Source organism: Xiphophorus hellerii, chromosome 11, assembly GCF_003331165.1.
Source record: "Xiphophorus hellerii strain 12219 chromosome 11, Xiphophorus_hellerii-4.1, whole genome shotgun sequence".
NCBI classification, from domain to species: domain Eukaryota; kingdom Metazoa; phylum Chordata; class Actinopteri; order Cyprinodontiformes; family Poeciliidae; genus Xiphophorus; species Xiphophorus hellerii.
This window is the reverse complement of record NC_045682.1, coordinates 23,527,630-23,544,599: the sequence shown is the minus strand read 5'-3', so window position 1 is coordinate 23,544,599 and position 16,970 is coordinate 23,527,630. Positions and strand designations below refer to the sequence as shown.

At 38.1% G+C, this 16,970-nt stretch overlaps 1 protein-coding gene across 1 annotated transcript in view; it reads right to left on the bottom strand.

Moving 5' to 3' along the window:
* The window catches only part of ubl3a (ubiquitin-like 3a), a 36,517-nt gene extending 19,918 nt beyond the window's left edge, over nt 1-16,599 (bottom strand). Inside the window, exon 1 of the mRNA XM_032576250.1 lies at nt 15,905-16,599. Within this exon, the coding sequence (XP_032432141.1) occupies nt 15,905-15,931 (27 nt within the window). The 5' untranslated portion in view covers nt 15,932-16,599. The remainder of the gene's footprint in view (nt 1-15,904) is intronic.
* Between the last annotated feature and the right edge of the window lie 371 nt (nt 16,600-16,970).

Genomic DNA, 16,970 nt, shown 5'->3' with positions numbered 1-16,970 from the left:
GTCCTTCCTCTCACTCGTCCTACCATTTGCTCCCTCCCTCCCCCATGTTACTCTCCTTCACTTCCATCATTGGGTGTCTCACCAATGTGACTTCCTCCTCTGTGCTTTCCTGCCCCCCTGCTATGTGAAAACCCTGGAGTCATGTAAAGCATCCCCATGCACAGTAACGGATGACCTCTTCTCTCCCCTCACCGCCCCATCCTTCTTCCCAGCGACGTTTCTAAAAACCCCCACGTGTCCTCTTTCCTAGGTGGTCTCTCCCCAGCAATCTGTAGTCAATTCCCCGCTGTCAGGATTAGCTTGTTTGTAACCTTTTAGGTTGTTCTTTTAAAGCACAAGATCATCTCCTTACCAAAGGTGAACTGTTTTTCTCTCAGGGTTAACATTGCAGCTTATAGTTATTTTTATGGGGAAAGTCTTTTATAAGGAAGCTTGTTTTCAATAGATTTTAAAACTAGAAACTAAAAAGTCCACCTTTAAGTCTTATGTTAACAAAATTTTGCAAAGTAACACGACAGAGGAGACATCTGTGATGAGGACAGGAATGGCTGCAAGACAGCAGTTATATCCACAACACTGCATTTTCCTTTCTCCTTCAGAAAAGAGCACTGCCCTGCAGTCACAACTCACGTGATGAGTGTGTGCAGAAAAGAAAAAATGTGTGTGCGTGTATACATGTGAGAGCATTATTGGATGTCAGAGTGTGTAATACACACACACACACACCCACACACAGATAACTGGCAAGCTAAATTGCCCTCAGTGCTGGAATTTACCAGATGGCACTGGACACAAACCAGGACTATTACTCATGAGCTCAACCATAAGCAGAGGCGGAAAGCCAAACGGCCTACTGCTCTTTCAAGTTCAACCTGATACTTTGCTATGTCTTTCAACATCTTATAACCAGACTGGTAAAAAACAATGAAAGAAATTATAAAATGTGACTGTGTCTGGTTCAGCCCGGACGTTAGCTTGTGGCTGGTATCCGCCTGATCATCTTGACCGTTTCAATGTGCTTCATGTGAGCTGAACATTCCTCTGAACACATGGAAATATTTAACTGCAACATACCTTTGCTCTACTTAGGCACCTGCTGCCCAAAGAGTATTTTTTAGTAATATCATTATCCCTAACATTTACTCTAAGGGGTTTTTCAGGCCAGCTAACTTGTTCCTCATGGTGATTAAGCTTAATGTTTAGTGATGTTTTCAAATCAGTAAAAGACAGATTTGAACATGTTAAAAATGAATATGTTAAAAAAATATTTTTTTGACTCTCAGATTTCAAACATTACAGTATTTCAATAATTTGGAAAATCCAAAGGATGATGATGTCACGTGAGAAGAAGAACGTCTGTGAATGCTTCCTGGTGTGACATCATGAAAAAGCTAAGATATCAGGAAGAAAAATTTGAACCTCCACAAGTCCAAGTTATCATTGGGTGGGTAAAATTTATCCAAAAGTGCAAGTCAACTAAGAACAGGAGCATTTTAAAAAGTTATTATTCACAGTGAAATTCCTTTAGTGATACAGGCTGAAAGGACTTTAAGAGCAAGAAGAAAAAAACAGATCGTTGTCTGTAAATGCCCACAGGACCAAAGATCTTGCTGGCACTTGCTGTGGTCTGATTAATCTAAAACGAAACTCCTAGGCAAAGATTACCATTGTTACATGGATGCAGGAGGGACTAGTGCACTTCCAATGAATAAAATAGATGGTATCACGAGAAAACATTATGTTGAAATACTGGAGTGAAATCTGTCATAAGGCAGGAAATTAAATTCAAGGCACATATGAGTCACTAGCAAATTGTCAAATTAGCAAATAAGTGGCTTAAGGACAACAAAGTCAATGTTTGCGAGTGGAAAATCACAAAGCTTTATCTTAGTTCTACGGAAAAGTTGTGTGCAAATTTGTGAACGAGCAAAGTGGCCTATCACCCAAAATTCAACCAAACTATTGTGAGGCTTGTGGAAGGATGGTGTTAATGTTTCTCAAAAGTTCGACATTTTAAAAAGGAAATAGCAAGGAAATGTATATAAACTTCTTAATCTTGAGAAAGTTAAAAGGAAAACACCAAGAAAGAAAATATTTTTGCTCAAATCTTTGTTGTAGTGATCCAATTTTTTTCATTAGAATTAAATAATGTTTGAAAAAAAATTCAAGAAGATGAAAGATCAAATTTTTATCTTTATTTATACAGAAAATCTCACTGACACAGGACAATAGCTAAATTCTCAAAGCAGATGATATGTGACACAGAAAACATTAGATGTATTATATGTGAGACAGTGAAAATGTGATAAAGAAATAAAAAACATTGCTGCTACTCCTTAAAAAACACAATTTAGTATTTTATTTGCTGCAGGCCAAACTAATTCTTCACAGACATTAGGAGTTTCTTCCCCATTTATGTTTGCATAAAACATGGAAAACAGGAATGTTTATAGGCTGAGGTTTAGTGTGTCCAGGGTATCTTAACATAAACCTTTAAGAGTTCCCAATTGGTTTTGAGTTTCTGGTAATCATGTATTGTACACAACAGGAAAAGGGAAGCTCTGTGTGGTTACAGTAGAGGCTTCTAGATAACGAAGCAACAACAGGAAGAATCAGAGCAGTGATGAAAGGGGGAGCAGAGCAGTCAAGCTCTGTGGTGGTGTTCCATTACAAGGCAGCTAAAAGTATGGAAACATACAGGATGAAATTAGCCTGGAGCTAAATCTGGTACAATGCATGTTCTGTGCATGGACTCTCAAATAAACAAATCGACCAGCCAGGTTGTGTCCAGCATGGGGAAGCTGTCTTTTACTTGGTGATAACTGAGGCATTTAAAAAATATGCAATAATGTTGCACTCAGTACTGTAAACATAAGAAAATGAATACAAGTTATATGCAGAAATGTCTTTGAAGGTTTGCAGCTGTACCGTGCTCTTTCCATATTAATGATGATTTGAACTGGGCTTTGTAAGTTACTTAAAGCTTGGGATATTGATTTTTTTTTTATCTAACTCTGCTTTAAACTTCTCTATATCTTTATCTCTGACCTGTCTCCTGTTCTCTAACAAACATCTGAGGCTGCCACAGAACCACAGTATTAATACAGAGATTAAATTATCTCACTATCTGCTAATTAGGTGAATTCTGAAGGCAGCTGGTTGCATATAATCTTATTTGAAAGTACTTTGTGTGGGTTTAACCAATAAACTTGAAATAAAATACATTATAGTTGTAATGGAATAAAAATGTAAATACTTCTGCAATGCACTGTCACCAAGGTTGGGTAAAATGTGCTAATTTTACACACCCACAGCATACATGGCCTAGAGTACCAATTCTAAAACCATGGAAAGCTGTTGTAACTTAATATTAGGCTAAATCAGATCTATCACTTATCTCAGTGGTTTAAGTCTCCAGCCTAAGCTAACATTCTGCTGCTTCCCTTTACAACTGTTCCTCATTACAAGAAAATGAAAAACACGGACAGTTTAAAAGCCCTCAATCATTGTAGTCCAAGGTCCGCTGCTTCATTACAGAAAGCTAGTTCAGATAAGGAGGAACACACACACACACCCCGCGCGCCCCCACACGCGCATGCACCCCCCCACACACGCACACACAGAAAAAAGCCCTGTCGGGATATCTGTCGGGATCATTACAGATATTCATAGTCAAAGTGCTCCATAGCATCCCACATGCAATGACAAATTTGTGCAAGACAGCATGAAGGCCAAATATACCCTCTGTCCATGTACCCTGCTCTTCAACACACACAAGCGGGCACACACACACACACAGAGAGAGAGAGAGAGAGAGAGAGAGAGAGAGAGAGAGAAACTCCCTCTGCTCTAAACTCTCTTCAACTCTTCTGTGACCTCAGTTTCTCTATTCCTACTGTGTTTACCAAAATCTTTGTGTGAATGTCCTAAAATCAAAATGTGTCACACCAGGAAGCCAAAATGGAGCAGAAACACTGAAGTTGGATGAAAGCAGGAGAATAAACTGAAATTATCTGATTCAATTTAGTGTAATACCCTCAAACTCACGTGTAAAAAAAAGAGTTTCTTCAAGATTAGTGATTTGCGCCTCACAGTGCCTGGTGAAATTATTCATATTCCTTGTCACATTTTGTCACAGGACCACAAAGTTTTCTGTGACATACTTAGCATATGTCACAACTGGGATTTTATGCAACAGACCAACAAAAAATAGCAGATAAGTAAGGTTTAGTTTTACTTCAGAAATAACAAATCAGAATACATTTGTGAATTTGTATCCAAACCCTTTTTACTCAGACACAACTAAATAAAATCAGATTGCAAACCAACACAGAGACAAAAATGACTTTGGATGAATGTTAGTCAATTTAACATTAACATAAGACACCAGCTTAGACAAGCTTTAAGTCTTAAGAAAACAATGTAATTACTACAGAAAATGTTATGCCTTTGGAAAAAATACTTCATACTGACACCATATAGAAAGCTTGATTTTTCATGTGCTGCATTTCAAATCGCTAAACCCCACTGCACATTTATACAATATTCAATTTTTTTTAGATGTACTTGTTCACCAAAACAGCAGTAAAAGTCTGTCCAAGTTTTGCTTTACATTGTAGCTTCGCTGTTTTTGTTTTTTTGTGCATTAAAAAACAATTTTCATGACTGACAAATGCAGCAGAGTAACAATCAAGGTAAAGAAAGGCTATTGGTGACATGTGGTAGGTCAGTTATGCTTGACCATAACTTGAATGTTTTTATAATTTACGTCTGTCCTGTTTCTGAGTCCTTCTACTTGTGTCATTACACAAGTACAGAACGTTCAAATTTCAAGACATATTTTAAGTACCAATTTAGAAGTAGCAACTTGTACCAAAAAACGGTCCGAAAGGGACATTTGATTCATGCTTGCTGGCTGTTCTGACGCAAAACACACACTCACAGCGTGTGCAAGCAGAGAAGAGCTTTAATAAAAATGTCCCCTCAGCTGGAAATTGTTTCCAGTGCAGCTGAAAGGCCCCTTTTATTGAGCTGGTAGCACACCAACCCTTTCCCATCCTCTACTTTTCCTCCACACACACACACAAGGACTGTTCTCTGTTCAGTAATCAAAATTGTTCATTTGTGTATTTTGCATAAACATTCAGATGATTACAGCTTTAAAACAACATTTAAAGTTCTACTTCTACTACATCTACTTTAAATGTAGTTTTAAAGCTGTAATAATTTTAACTCACTTGCATGCAAATAGAAAAAAAACTAATTGCAATCCTGCCCCAATCAACATGCACAGAACATTATTGTATTGTTTTAGTCATGATTATTTTTAAACATGTCACTTTGTGACCTTTTCACAAGTCCAGTTTCGTTTCCCCTTTTTACTTTCAAATCCAAGTATCAATCATCATTTCAAATCATCTCCAAAAACAATTTTCTTGACTAATAAACTTTTTGCCATCGTTTTCCAATGAAACTCCCAGTTTGCTCATTTTATTTTTCCTGTTTATGGACCATAACTAGGACAGTACTTGAGGAGATAAATTACACATGTAATATATTTTTAGGTATTTTCAATTTAACAAGGATCAAATGTTACAGTTACAGGAGCAGAGAAACATATGGTCCCTTACATCAGGGTTCCACAACAACTGTGAAATTGCAACTGATTTCAAATGTTTTGATTTTTTGTTTTGTTTATGTCACATTTTGGACATTTAAGCACAAATGTTTTGTTTAGTTTGCAGGTTTTATTAGCTACATATATATCCCAAACCATGAAAAAGCAACAATAAAATTGATTTGGCATTGCGAATTAAAAGGTTATTTCACAGCTTATTTGGTATCTGAACTAGTTTAGATCAGTTCCATTTCAAAATCTATGATGCAAGGATATACAGTACAGACCAAAAGTTTGGACACACCTTTTAATTCAATGAGTTTCCTTTATTTTCATGACTATTGACATTGTAGATTCACACTGAAGGCATCAAAACTATGAATAACACATGTGGAAATATGCACCAAGCAAAAAAGTGTAAAACAACTGAAAATACCCCTTATATTCTAGTTTCTTCAAAGTAGCAACCTTTTGCTGTGATTACTGCTTTGCACACACTCTGCATTTTCTTGATGAGCTTCAAGAGGTAGTCACCTGAAATGGTTTTCACTTCATAGGTGTGCCCTGTCAGGTTAATAAGTGGGATTTCTTGCCTTATAAATAGTCATGAAAATAAAGAAAACCCATTGAATTAGAAGGTGTGTCCAAACTTTTGGTCTGTACTGTATGCTGATGCAGAATCTGAGTCATCCAGGACTAGGCAATCATAAGTGCTTAAGTAGAAGGCACCTGGACTTTTTAACCTCAGGAAACAAAAGAAGGGTAGTTGGCCTTCACACAGGATGAAAAAATGTGGAATGAAGTGTCTGGAAATGCATGTATATATTTATTTTGTCGACCCATACTTATCCAGATCTAGGAAAATGACACTTTTCCAGGCTTGTTCCATCCAAACTCTTGGATGCAGCTCAGCTTGTACAACGACGTGGCGCAACAACGAACCAGTGTGGGTGTTTCCACAGCCGGCGATGCCGACAGCAAACACGTCACGCTCAACAGGAAGGACAGGTTGTGCTTTGGCTGTGTTTTCATGCAAATATGAACATGCATAATTGTGTGGACAAAACACATACACACATACACACAGGCAGATCAGAACAGGCTGCAAGCCTAAAGGGTTTAGTAAGCAGGAGTGGGCGTGTTAGAGAACGCCTGTATATTACTCACACCCACTCCCACTCATGTATGTCACGTTCGAACTCTAAAATCTTTGACATAAAAACTGAACTATGGTCCCACTTTTCTCTCCTCCATTGTTTTTTTAGGGAGGCTACACACGCAAGGCATCGAATCATTTTCAGACAGTGACACATTTTATATCTGTTGCATTTAAAAAGCATTAGTACATACCAGGTAAATAAACTGTCAAAAGGGATCAGAAGAAGACTCTAGAAAAAGTACCAGATGTTTCCTCTTGAAAGCTTTTTCTCCCTAAATTCAACATATTCCTCAACCCTGGCAAAGATATTAAGGCCAATATTTTTGCCTTGGGGTCCTGCAGGCATGACCTGGAGAGTGTCACAGGGAAAAGAAATGCCCAGGTTCCCAACTGGACCTCTGATCACTGCATCACTTAATCGTAAATAACGTGTCTCACCTTCATGCTACAAGTTTAGATCAACCAAAAATCAAGGTTAACAAGGTTAAGAGAAACAAAGCTCTTTCATAGGAAATGTTACAAAAAAAAATGATAATACTGAGAGATATGTAATAATACGTCTCTGCAGGATGGCTTTCATTTTCTTGAAGAAGGTAAGACAGGATATACATGCTGCAGCACATGCTGAAATGACCATCACAAGGGCAAGCATATGTCAAAAGAACTATTCCAAAAGCAGTCGATAGACCAGAGCGTCTACATGAGACTCCCTGCTGGTGGCTGGGGACACATCAATATGAGACTGAATTAACTCAGAACAATTAAAAGGGACTGCTAGACAGTATATCGCTCCAAAAGTCTGACAAATATGCTGACGAAAGATTTGTTAATACCAGGTACTGTCGATACAAAAACCTAATGTAATTCAATCATCCTGGAAATATGCAGAACGGCCTCAGCCACCAAAAATATCGACAAAATTTCATAGATGTGTTCTTCCATTCACATTAATTAAAATAAATCCTTACTGTTCGACCATGAAGTTGAACTATTGTTTTATCTACTGCCTGGCCCCATCTGTCAGCGTTTCAACAACATGTCACAAATTTTCTAACACATTTTTAATGAATATGAATCAGCCCAACTCCTGCCCCTTCAGAGCTGCCAACAAGACTATCCGTGGCTCTGTGAGGTCTACATGTGACAGTGTCAGAGTCGATATATCAGCTGCGCCACCAGGGCAGCATGACGTAATCCTGATGGGTGACTCAGACTGCCAACACATGGCATCAGCAATACAAGCACATCCAAAAACATGCTTCGTCCAACTGGCACTCTCGTGACTCTGTGGATCTCCAACCCCCATCCGTCTTTAAATGTGTCAATCAAAGTCCGGTTAGAAACGTCGTCCCAAGGCTGAAGACCTCTCTCTATCTCTGGCTGCTCTGTGTCGCACATGCTGAGTTAAGCTGAAGTTGCCATTCAGGACACGGAGAGCTGTTTTCAGCAGCAAGGATTCCCCGTCCCATTGTTCTGTCAGCAGAGACCAACACACTGTTCACCTCTGACCCTGACCTCTGGCCTCTTTGTGTGTGTCTGTTTAGCTTGGGGGGGTCAATGTGGGAATAGACTGTGAACCACACACAGAGAACCTTCCAGCCTCACAATGATACTAATCGATAGTTATGTGTCATGCGCAATAGATTTAGAGTGCATTAAGCTATTTCCAAGTAAAAGTTTACACTAAGTTTAAAGCTAAAACCACAAAAAATTAACAGAAAACAGAAAATCATGCTGACAAGTGGAAACAGATGTAACTTATTAAGATTATTTCAGGTCACGTGATTCATTTTACAACGTGAAAAAGTTTACACAATATTCAGAGCCTTATCCAGAAATGTTCAATGTTATCAAGGTTTAATCTTAGTTTTTAGACATCTTAGGAAAATAAAATGATTTCATAGAACCCTGCCAACACCATAACCTTTCCCTGAAGGAAAAGATTAGCTAAGCTAAAATAACATTAGTGAAAACCTTCTTGTAGCCATCGGCCAGTCTCTGATTTCTATCTGATGACAGTTTGCCCCACTCGTCACTCTCAGCTGTGAGATGTTTTAGAGTTTTCTTGTATCTACAGCCCGTTTTAAGTCACTCCAAATAATCTCATTGAGGTCAAAATCTAGTCTTTTACTCAGACCAAGACTTTCCATTTCTAATTTCAAGCCAGTTCTTGGTGGATTTACTGTTATGTTTTGAATCACTTTCAGGTTGCAGGGTCAAGTTATACTTGTGCTAAATTATTTCTTTAGAGATGACCTCACAATTTCCAAAAGCACTCTCCTTTATATGCCATGGTGGACTCTATAATGATGAACTGCCCTTTTCCTGCTGAAGCAAAAGATCTCAAAACCTTGACACTTCTAGCCCAGTGCTTCATGTGGATATGAAGTGATGTTCATTGAATGCAGTGTTTGGCTTACATGTCCTCTTTTGTGCTGTCCAAATATTTCAATTTCAGATTCGTCAAGAACATTAGTCAAGAAGTTCCATCTTCTCTCGGGCTGATTTTAGCCTAGTCTTTATCTAATTCTTTGAAAGCATAAGTGTTTTTCTCGTGCACATACCATGAAATAGATTGGTGCAGTCTCTTTCTGATTATTCAGGCGTGCATTTTCACATCAGCAGCAGGAGCCTGCTATAGGTCCCATGACGACGTTTGAGTCTTTTTTTCCCCCAACACTTATTTTAGTGCCATGCGGTCTGCTGGCAGATTGAAGTTGTTTGGATGGTTAGAACTGTGCATGTTGCCAATTTGTTGAATTTCCTCCATAGCCAGATTAATTTCTGGGCAGGGAAAGGGTGATTTCAACATCTTTGAACCCTTTAATCTTCTTTCTGAAGGAACCAGATAGCTCTTTGCATCTCATGAAGATGTTCACACTTACTTCAGCAGTCAAGAGCACATCAAACTTTTGAAGCAAACCTAATTCAAAATGCTGAGTAATGACGTTCTCCTCATATGAATGTCACAGAGATTTGATCTCAGTGGGTATTTTTAACCATTTTAAGAAGGAGTAAAAAATAAAGACAAGGGTCTCTTTGCTTATTTATTGTCAGCTTTTTTTTACAATACAAAACTCACTTGGCTATACATTACTTAAATTGTCTAATGCTATTTAATTAAACTTCAATATGTTCAAAAATCAGTAAACACGCTGCCTTAGTGTGTCCAAACTTTATCACGACTGCAAAGAATGCAACTCATTGGTCTACAAGAAAAAGACCTTTATTTTGTGAGCTTTGTTGGCAGAGTTAAAAAGAACAAACTTAATTTGCCAAACATTAAAAGAATTAGATTAGAAACAAAAAATTATTAAAAAACAAGTCTGCTGTCAAAATGACAAACCTCTATTGAAGTAGGTTTTCACTGAAGTGACTGAGGCATGATCAATAAAAGGATGTAAAGCGTTTTGGCTCTCAGTCTTTGCACACTCAGTGGGTAGTAGTCAGACACTGTCATTTGGGCAGTGGTGAGAACATGTTAATTTGTGTTGGTGGTGACACTGACAGCCCTGACTCATTCAGACCAGGAGGTACGACAGAACATTTTAGCCCCTCAAACTCAAGGCAACAGTCTTTCCAATGTCAAACTTCAAATATGTAATAATCGGCAGATTTGGAGTCACAGGTTTTGACATTTGACAACTTTTTTTTTTTTAATTAAAACTTTTATAACACTGGTTCAGAGAATATTGTGCTAACATCTGTACCCAAGGCTGAAAATAAAGTTCTGGAATGCTGCAACTGCTTGTTGATCTTATGAAAAAAAATTAAATATGTCCACAGGGAGCGCTGCATTAAGAAATAAATATACCTGTCTGCAGAGCTGTTGATGTTGTGTTATTGTGTCAACTTAGCTGTTGTTACTGTGGGCAATATTGGCTTCTCTTTTGTTTGATACAGTCCCTAAATAAATATCATGTTGCTCTTTTACTCTGGTTTTGTGGTTGACAACTTCTTCATCGAATTTAAGATAAACAGAAGCATGTTTTGCAGTAACCCCAACATCCTTCTTATCCTTGACATATTTATGGTAAAATTTGAATTTTACCAATAAGTTTTTTCTTACAAGAACTAATAACTTTTTTAAAGTTGAATCTGACAGAGAGACTGAGCAGGAAATAAAATATTAACGGGATGGCAAGGCGGCCTTCCAACTACAAATACTTAGAGGTCATTACGAAAATAATCAAAATACCAATGTAAGCATGCAAGAGGCAGGTCAGCAATTATAAAAACAGATTGATTAGTTATACCAATAAATACTTTTCTAGTATTTATTGTAAAGGCTATAAATAATTTTCAACATACCATTTTTGCGAAAATATAAACTGAGAAATTGTCTTTTCAAAAATCATACCCTTTTAGCATCGCTTTAGCTGTCATTTGCTGTCAAAATAAACGTTGTAGTTCAACAGAAAACAGGAGTACACCTAAATCTGCCAGGGGAAAAAATCATTTGGGTTTAACTGTAAATGTGTTGAATGAGTTTAAATCAAATTGTGGAAAAGGAATTATCATGTGTGGGCGTTTATGTCTACTGTGGGATATCATGTCTCCTGTTGGTTCATTCATCAGGTTCTATCCAAACCAAAGGTGCTTTATTCCTCTAATGTGTCTGCACTAGCCCTGATCTTTTCTCTCATACTTGCCACATACCTGCAGTGCCTCCTCTACATACTTGCCTTCAGACCTGCGGTCCAGGCAACCCCCTGTTGCCATGGGGAACACTTCGACCTTGTCAGCACTTCTGGGGTATGTCTCCCCCCTCCTCTTATTCTTCACAGTTTTTGTATCCTTTCACCCCTCCCTCTTTTCACTCCGTTGGAACCCATCCTCCATTCTTGAGGGAAATGACTGTTCCTTCTTCTTTTCTTTCTCTCAGATTCATTCACCCACAGTGTTTGGCACCAGCAGTCTCCTCTCCTCCTACTCTAACTCCTACTCCATAGAGTCTTTCTAAGAATGTGTATACTACCGGGTTTTTCTACTGACTAAGGGAGCTGGAGGAAATTGAAAGAGAATGTGCATCTGCTGCCGATTTCAGCTGCACAGGATCAGTGAGATTCTGATAGCTGATATTTGCCTAAGTTTCCTTGGGGAACACAAGGAGCTCATTTGATGTATAGACAGAGCTCCACCATGGAGGGAAGTAATTGTTCTGGAGATTAGGAAGCCTTAAATGTCTTACTTATGTGCAGAACTTGACCTTTATGTTTCTGCCTTGGGCTTATTAACAGCACAAACCAGGTACAGGATGACCTGGGGTGAATAAAACCTATTATAAACAATGTTTGAAACTAGGAAGCTAGTTAACTCTGGAATTTACCACCAAGTAAATGAACTTTACTCTGGGTGTTGATGTCAAATTACATAATAATAATGTGATACTTCCCCTTAGAGGAGAAAATCTCAGACTAAAATCCAAGCTAGAGCTGTAAAACCAGCTGGTAAGAGATTTAGAGTGATGTTTAATGACACACTAGAGGCTCAAACTCAAAGCTCCTCTCCTGGTCACCACCTAACTGTTGATAAATAGAAGAATAATACAGCCACCATATGCACATCTTTTAAAATAAGTAGATTTCTTATGCCACAAATCTTCACAAATTCAACAGTAACGTTTTCTATGAATGTTAGGCTTTTATTTCTACAGTGGTTGGGAAGGGATTGATGGACGCACGAAACACACACTGCGTCTCTGCCTTATCACACTTGAATGAAATAATAAAGCCACTAGTAGGACTCAGGTAAGTTCAGCTAAATTGCTTGAGACATGAGAAAAAAAAATTACCTAATGGGACAGTGGCTCACAGGGACTAGACTTGAAAAATTGATAAAGCAAATATTTCTCCAATCTCAACTGGAAATACTCTGATGAAATCCTATACTTTTCCACAGAGCACAAAACAGAACCTTCTAATAATGTTCTTGTGGAGTCGTTCGGATTAGACCGTCAGTCAGGACGGATCAGAAAATGAAAGATTCAGCTCATAATCTGTGGAAATTCCACATGCTTTGCTATTAGATGCCTTTGCACCGAGTGGACCATGCATACGCCGAGGTCAGCTCTCGGATATGGCGACAAAATGAACCTGCTGTTCAGTGGGAGGTGGTGGGAGGGATGTGGGGGCGGTCAGCTGAGTGTGGACGGGCAACAACACATGCACAGCTGGGATAGCTGATCTTGACATAGGGGCACATTACACAGTTTATCCTTTCTAAACATAGACCTGGCAGTATTCTTAGTGCCAAACGTCTGCTAGGAGCAAAGATGACAGACATGCAATTCCCAGATTGGAATTAGTTTACCTTAATCCAGCTGGATGCATTTTATGACTGTAATCTGGTGCATTTCTTACACATGTGAGCCTGGCATAAATCTTTATGATGAGAGCTCATAAAACCAACCACTGTTGGAGAGCTGGTGTGACACAAGTTGATATGTCACATGAAGATGGACATTAAGCGTCTGAAGAGTCTTCTTAGGTCAGATGATGATGACCATGGTCTGAAGAGGTCACCATGTAACTCAGCACAACATCACTACATCTAAGTTGTGACATGGCAGCTAAGATTCAAAAGTAAGGGGAGAAAAACAGCCTCAAGACATCTGAAGGTTAATCTCTTCTGAGACTAAATGTTACATTTATTTAATAAAAACTAGGCCATGACGTGGAAGAGATGTGTGAAAAATAAAAACGTGAAAAAACAAGCTGAACTGAAACCCAGTGCTGCATTCTTTAACACAATGTCAAGGTGAAGAGATGACAGCCATGATTAGAGAAGCAATTGTTTGTCTGTATGACGGGAGTAAAAAGGTCAATGCTATGTGGACTGGACGTGCATATTTTCTCCATGAATAAACATTATACTGTATCTTGCAATGCTAAGAGAAAAGTCATAGAAGTTTATTTCAGATTCCACAGATCTCCATTGGCATTTGAAATGTTAAAGCTCATTGTAGTACAATTGGGAAAAAACTGAACAGGTATATATCTTTTAATAGTTAGCACGCAGAGAAAAATAATTCTTCCACTAAAACAACCTGACAGCATATTTTATGTCACTGAATTTCAACATATGAGCTCTTCTGAACAACAGTTCTTTGGATACTGGAATCTGAAATAAAGTGACTGAACATGTTTGATGTGACTCACTGAGGAAAACTTCTGAAAGTGTTCATTAAATTTTACTATGCATTCCATTTTGTGATACCAATGCCACAAATAATACTACTTCATTTGTTTTTAGGGAATTTGTTATACTTTTATTTAACTTATCTGGTAAACATTACCTTGTTTTTCTGATGTAGCAGAGATGTCACTGTCATAATCCTCAAAGTAATGCTGCCCTTTTCAAAAAGTCACTTATCTATCTTTCTCAATTAATCATTTACCCAATAAAACATAGGAAAATGTCCAAGATAAACCATTACAACATAAGTTAAAAAGCAGCGACTTTAGGAGTCGAACAGTTCATAACTCACAGATCTTGCATAAATGTTCATGTTCCTTGAACCTTTCCACAGCATAAACACAAACAACAAGGCATTTTATGAGGAAGTGTATGCAATAGATGAACACAATGTTTATCTAGAACTCAACAGATCTGAACTGGAAGGAAAATTCTGAAATGTTAAAATTTGAATAGTGTGGCATACATTTGTTTTCAGCCCCTCTGCATCCCTACTAGAACTGTTTTGCACTACAGCTGCAAGTCTCAAGGTACTTCTGTAAATGTTTTGTTCAGAAACCGACAGAAAAGTAAAGATTTTTGCCCATTTTGGCTGCAACATAACTCAAATTCACTCATATTGTTTAGAGAGCATTTATGAACTTCAATTTTCAAGTATTACCAGATATTCTAAGTTGGACTTTCTCTGGACTTTGAATGGACCACTCAAACTCATGAAAATGGCCAGATTTATACCCAATCAAGTGATCAGAAAAGCATCCCCGCAGCATGACACTACAATCCCCGGTGTATGTAGGGTAATGATCACTGTTAGCTTTTCCTACACAAACAGTCTGTTCCATGGAATCCAAAAAGGTCAGTCTTGTTCTCGTCTGACTGCACCACATTCTTCCACATGTTTGATGGTTCACCTACATTGTGGTAAACTACAAACAGGGCTTATGGATTTATTTCAACTGTAATTTTTTTCCTGCCAGATTTGTGGCGTCTACAACTAGTAGTCCTTTCAACAAATTCTCCCACACAAGCTGTGAACCTCTGCAGCCCCTCCAGAACGACCATGGGCCTTTTGGCTGTTTATTCCAATTAAAGGTCTCAAACTTAACTCGGTTTTAAACTTTGCCACAACTTCATACTAATGTTCCCTAAAAGTCAGATTGGGCCTTCACAAAACAACTATATATATAGGGCAATTAAATTACACACAAAGTGAGCTCTATTGTGACTAAATATATGATCTCTGCAGCAATCAGATGCAATTGACTGTTTTAAATGATATAATAACATAATAATCAAAATTTAAAGGTGGATTTTAATGCTTGTATAATTTTCCTTCAACTTTTCCACTATTTTTGCTTTGACCTACCATATAAAATCTAGACAAAATACAGAGAAGTTTGAGGTTTTAATGTCAGGAAATGAGAAAAAATAAAGAAGTATAACTACTTTCAGAAGGCACTGTATATTCTATTTGCAGCTGTTTTAAACACAGAAGTAAAACCCAGTAGTTTGAGGAACTGTATATTTTTTTAATATAAACTTGTGCATCCTGTAACCTTTTATGACAGGATAAAGTCCAACCAAAGGTCTGTTTCAACATCATAAATAAAAGAACAGGAGACTTGTGGAGTGCCTTACAAGTAGAATCAATGGCTTCTTTAAACTGTACCGGGTAGCTGTTGTTATTAGGAATAGCCACAGTATTCCTTCCCCATTGGTCAAGTTGCAAAAGTTATGTTTCGTTTATAAGGAACTAAGTAAAACATGACTAACTCAAACTTTGAGCCTAACAAGGAAGTGCAGTTGGAAATCACAGTAATAAAACCAGAGCCATGAGCTATGCTTCTGTGTTGCGCTTTTAGAGTCAAGAACCCCAGTGGAAATTATTGGCTTTATATGATACAGAACTGACATCCAGTCATTTATCTCACCATGTCCGCTGAAGTGCTGCCCGACATCCTGGAGGTTTTTTCTGGTGCTCACACGTTCATACACCCCGCTCTCACACAGCAAATGCCCCCTCTTTCCTCCTCGGTGTTTGTAGAAGAAAAGCGTCCTCTGTGGGGTTTATGGCAGGAGACAGACACAATGTATTATTCCTGCTGACTTCTACTGTCTCTCTCTTTCTCCAGTCACAACACTGAGGTAGTCAAGACAGGATATAAAACCTTCTTCCTCAATATGATTGCACAATCATTTCATTAATTAATCCTTCAAGAGGTGTCTATCGAGGAGAAGTTAACGTTAATGGTGTTAGCTGTCGACCCGAGGGCCTCCTTCGACCCTCCAATCATCAACAATATTCCGTTGAAGGATAGGTGTCTACGCCATGCGAAAAAAAACAATACTGCTGGTACATCCGGATCTTTTTTCCTCTCTCTCTCTCTCTCTTGCTCTCGCTCTCTCTGTCGGCAAAGAAGGAGAATATAAATATCCTCAAGAATGACGGCTGCTGTCCTCCGTTTCACTCTGAAACGTCCAGGTGGAGGCAGAAAAAGAGCGTGAAAGGCTTAAATGTTGTCGGTCCTTGTTTTTAAAGTGCGTGGATAATTGTCGGTGTTGTTACGGACCGCAATGCTGCACCTTTACAACACTCTCAGCTGTCATTCTGCCTTGAACCTAACGTAAAGCTATTTACGTTAGGCAGGCATAGCGCTTCCGGTACGGACTTTCAAAATAAGGTTTTTATTTTTCTGAAAAGATTTAGTTTTTCTATGAGCTACTCCATCACATTTTCGTCCGTGTTATTTGGCTCTAATAACACGAACTTATGTTAAATTAAACAAAACCAAAAACATAATTTATTTTAGTATTAAATTTTAAAAAATTAAACTCGTTGAATTTACACACAATTAATATTTTGGAATTTATTTCTGCTAATTTCGATGATTATAAACCCAAACTTGTTCTAACTGAAAAATTAGAATATTATTTTTGACTGAAAACAATTTTCCCATTTGAGGTACAAAATTAGCCTGACTGAGTTCCTTTTGCATG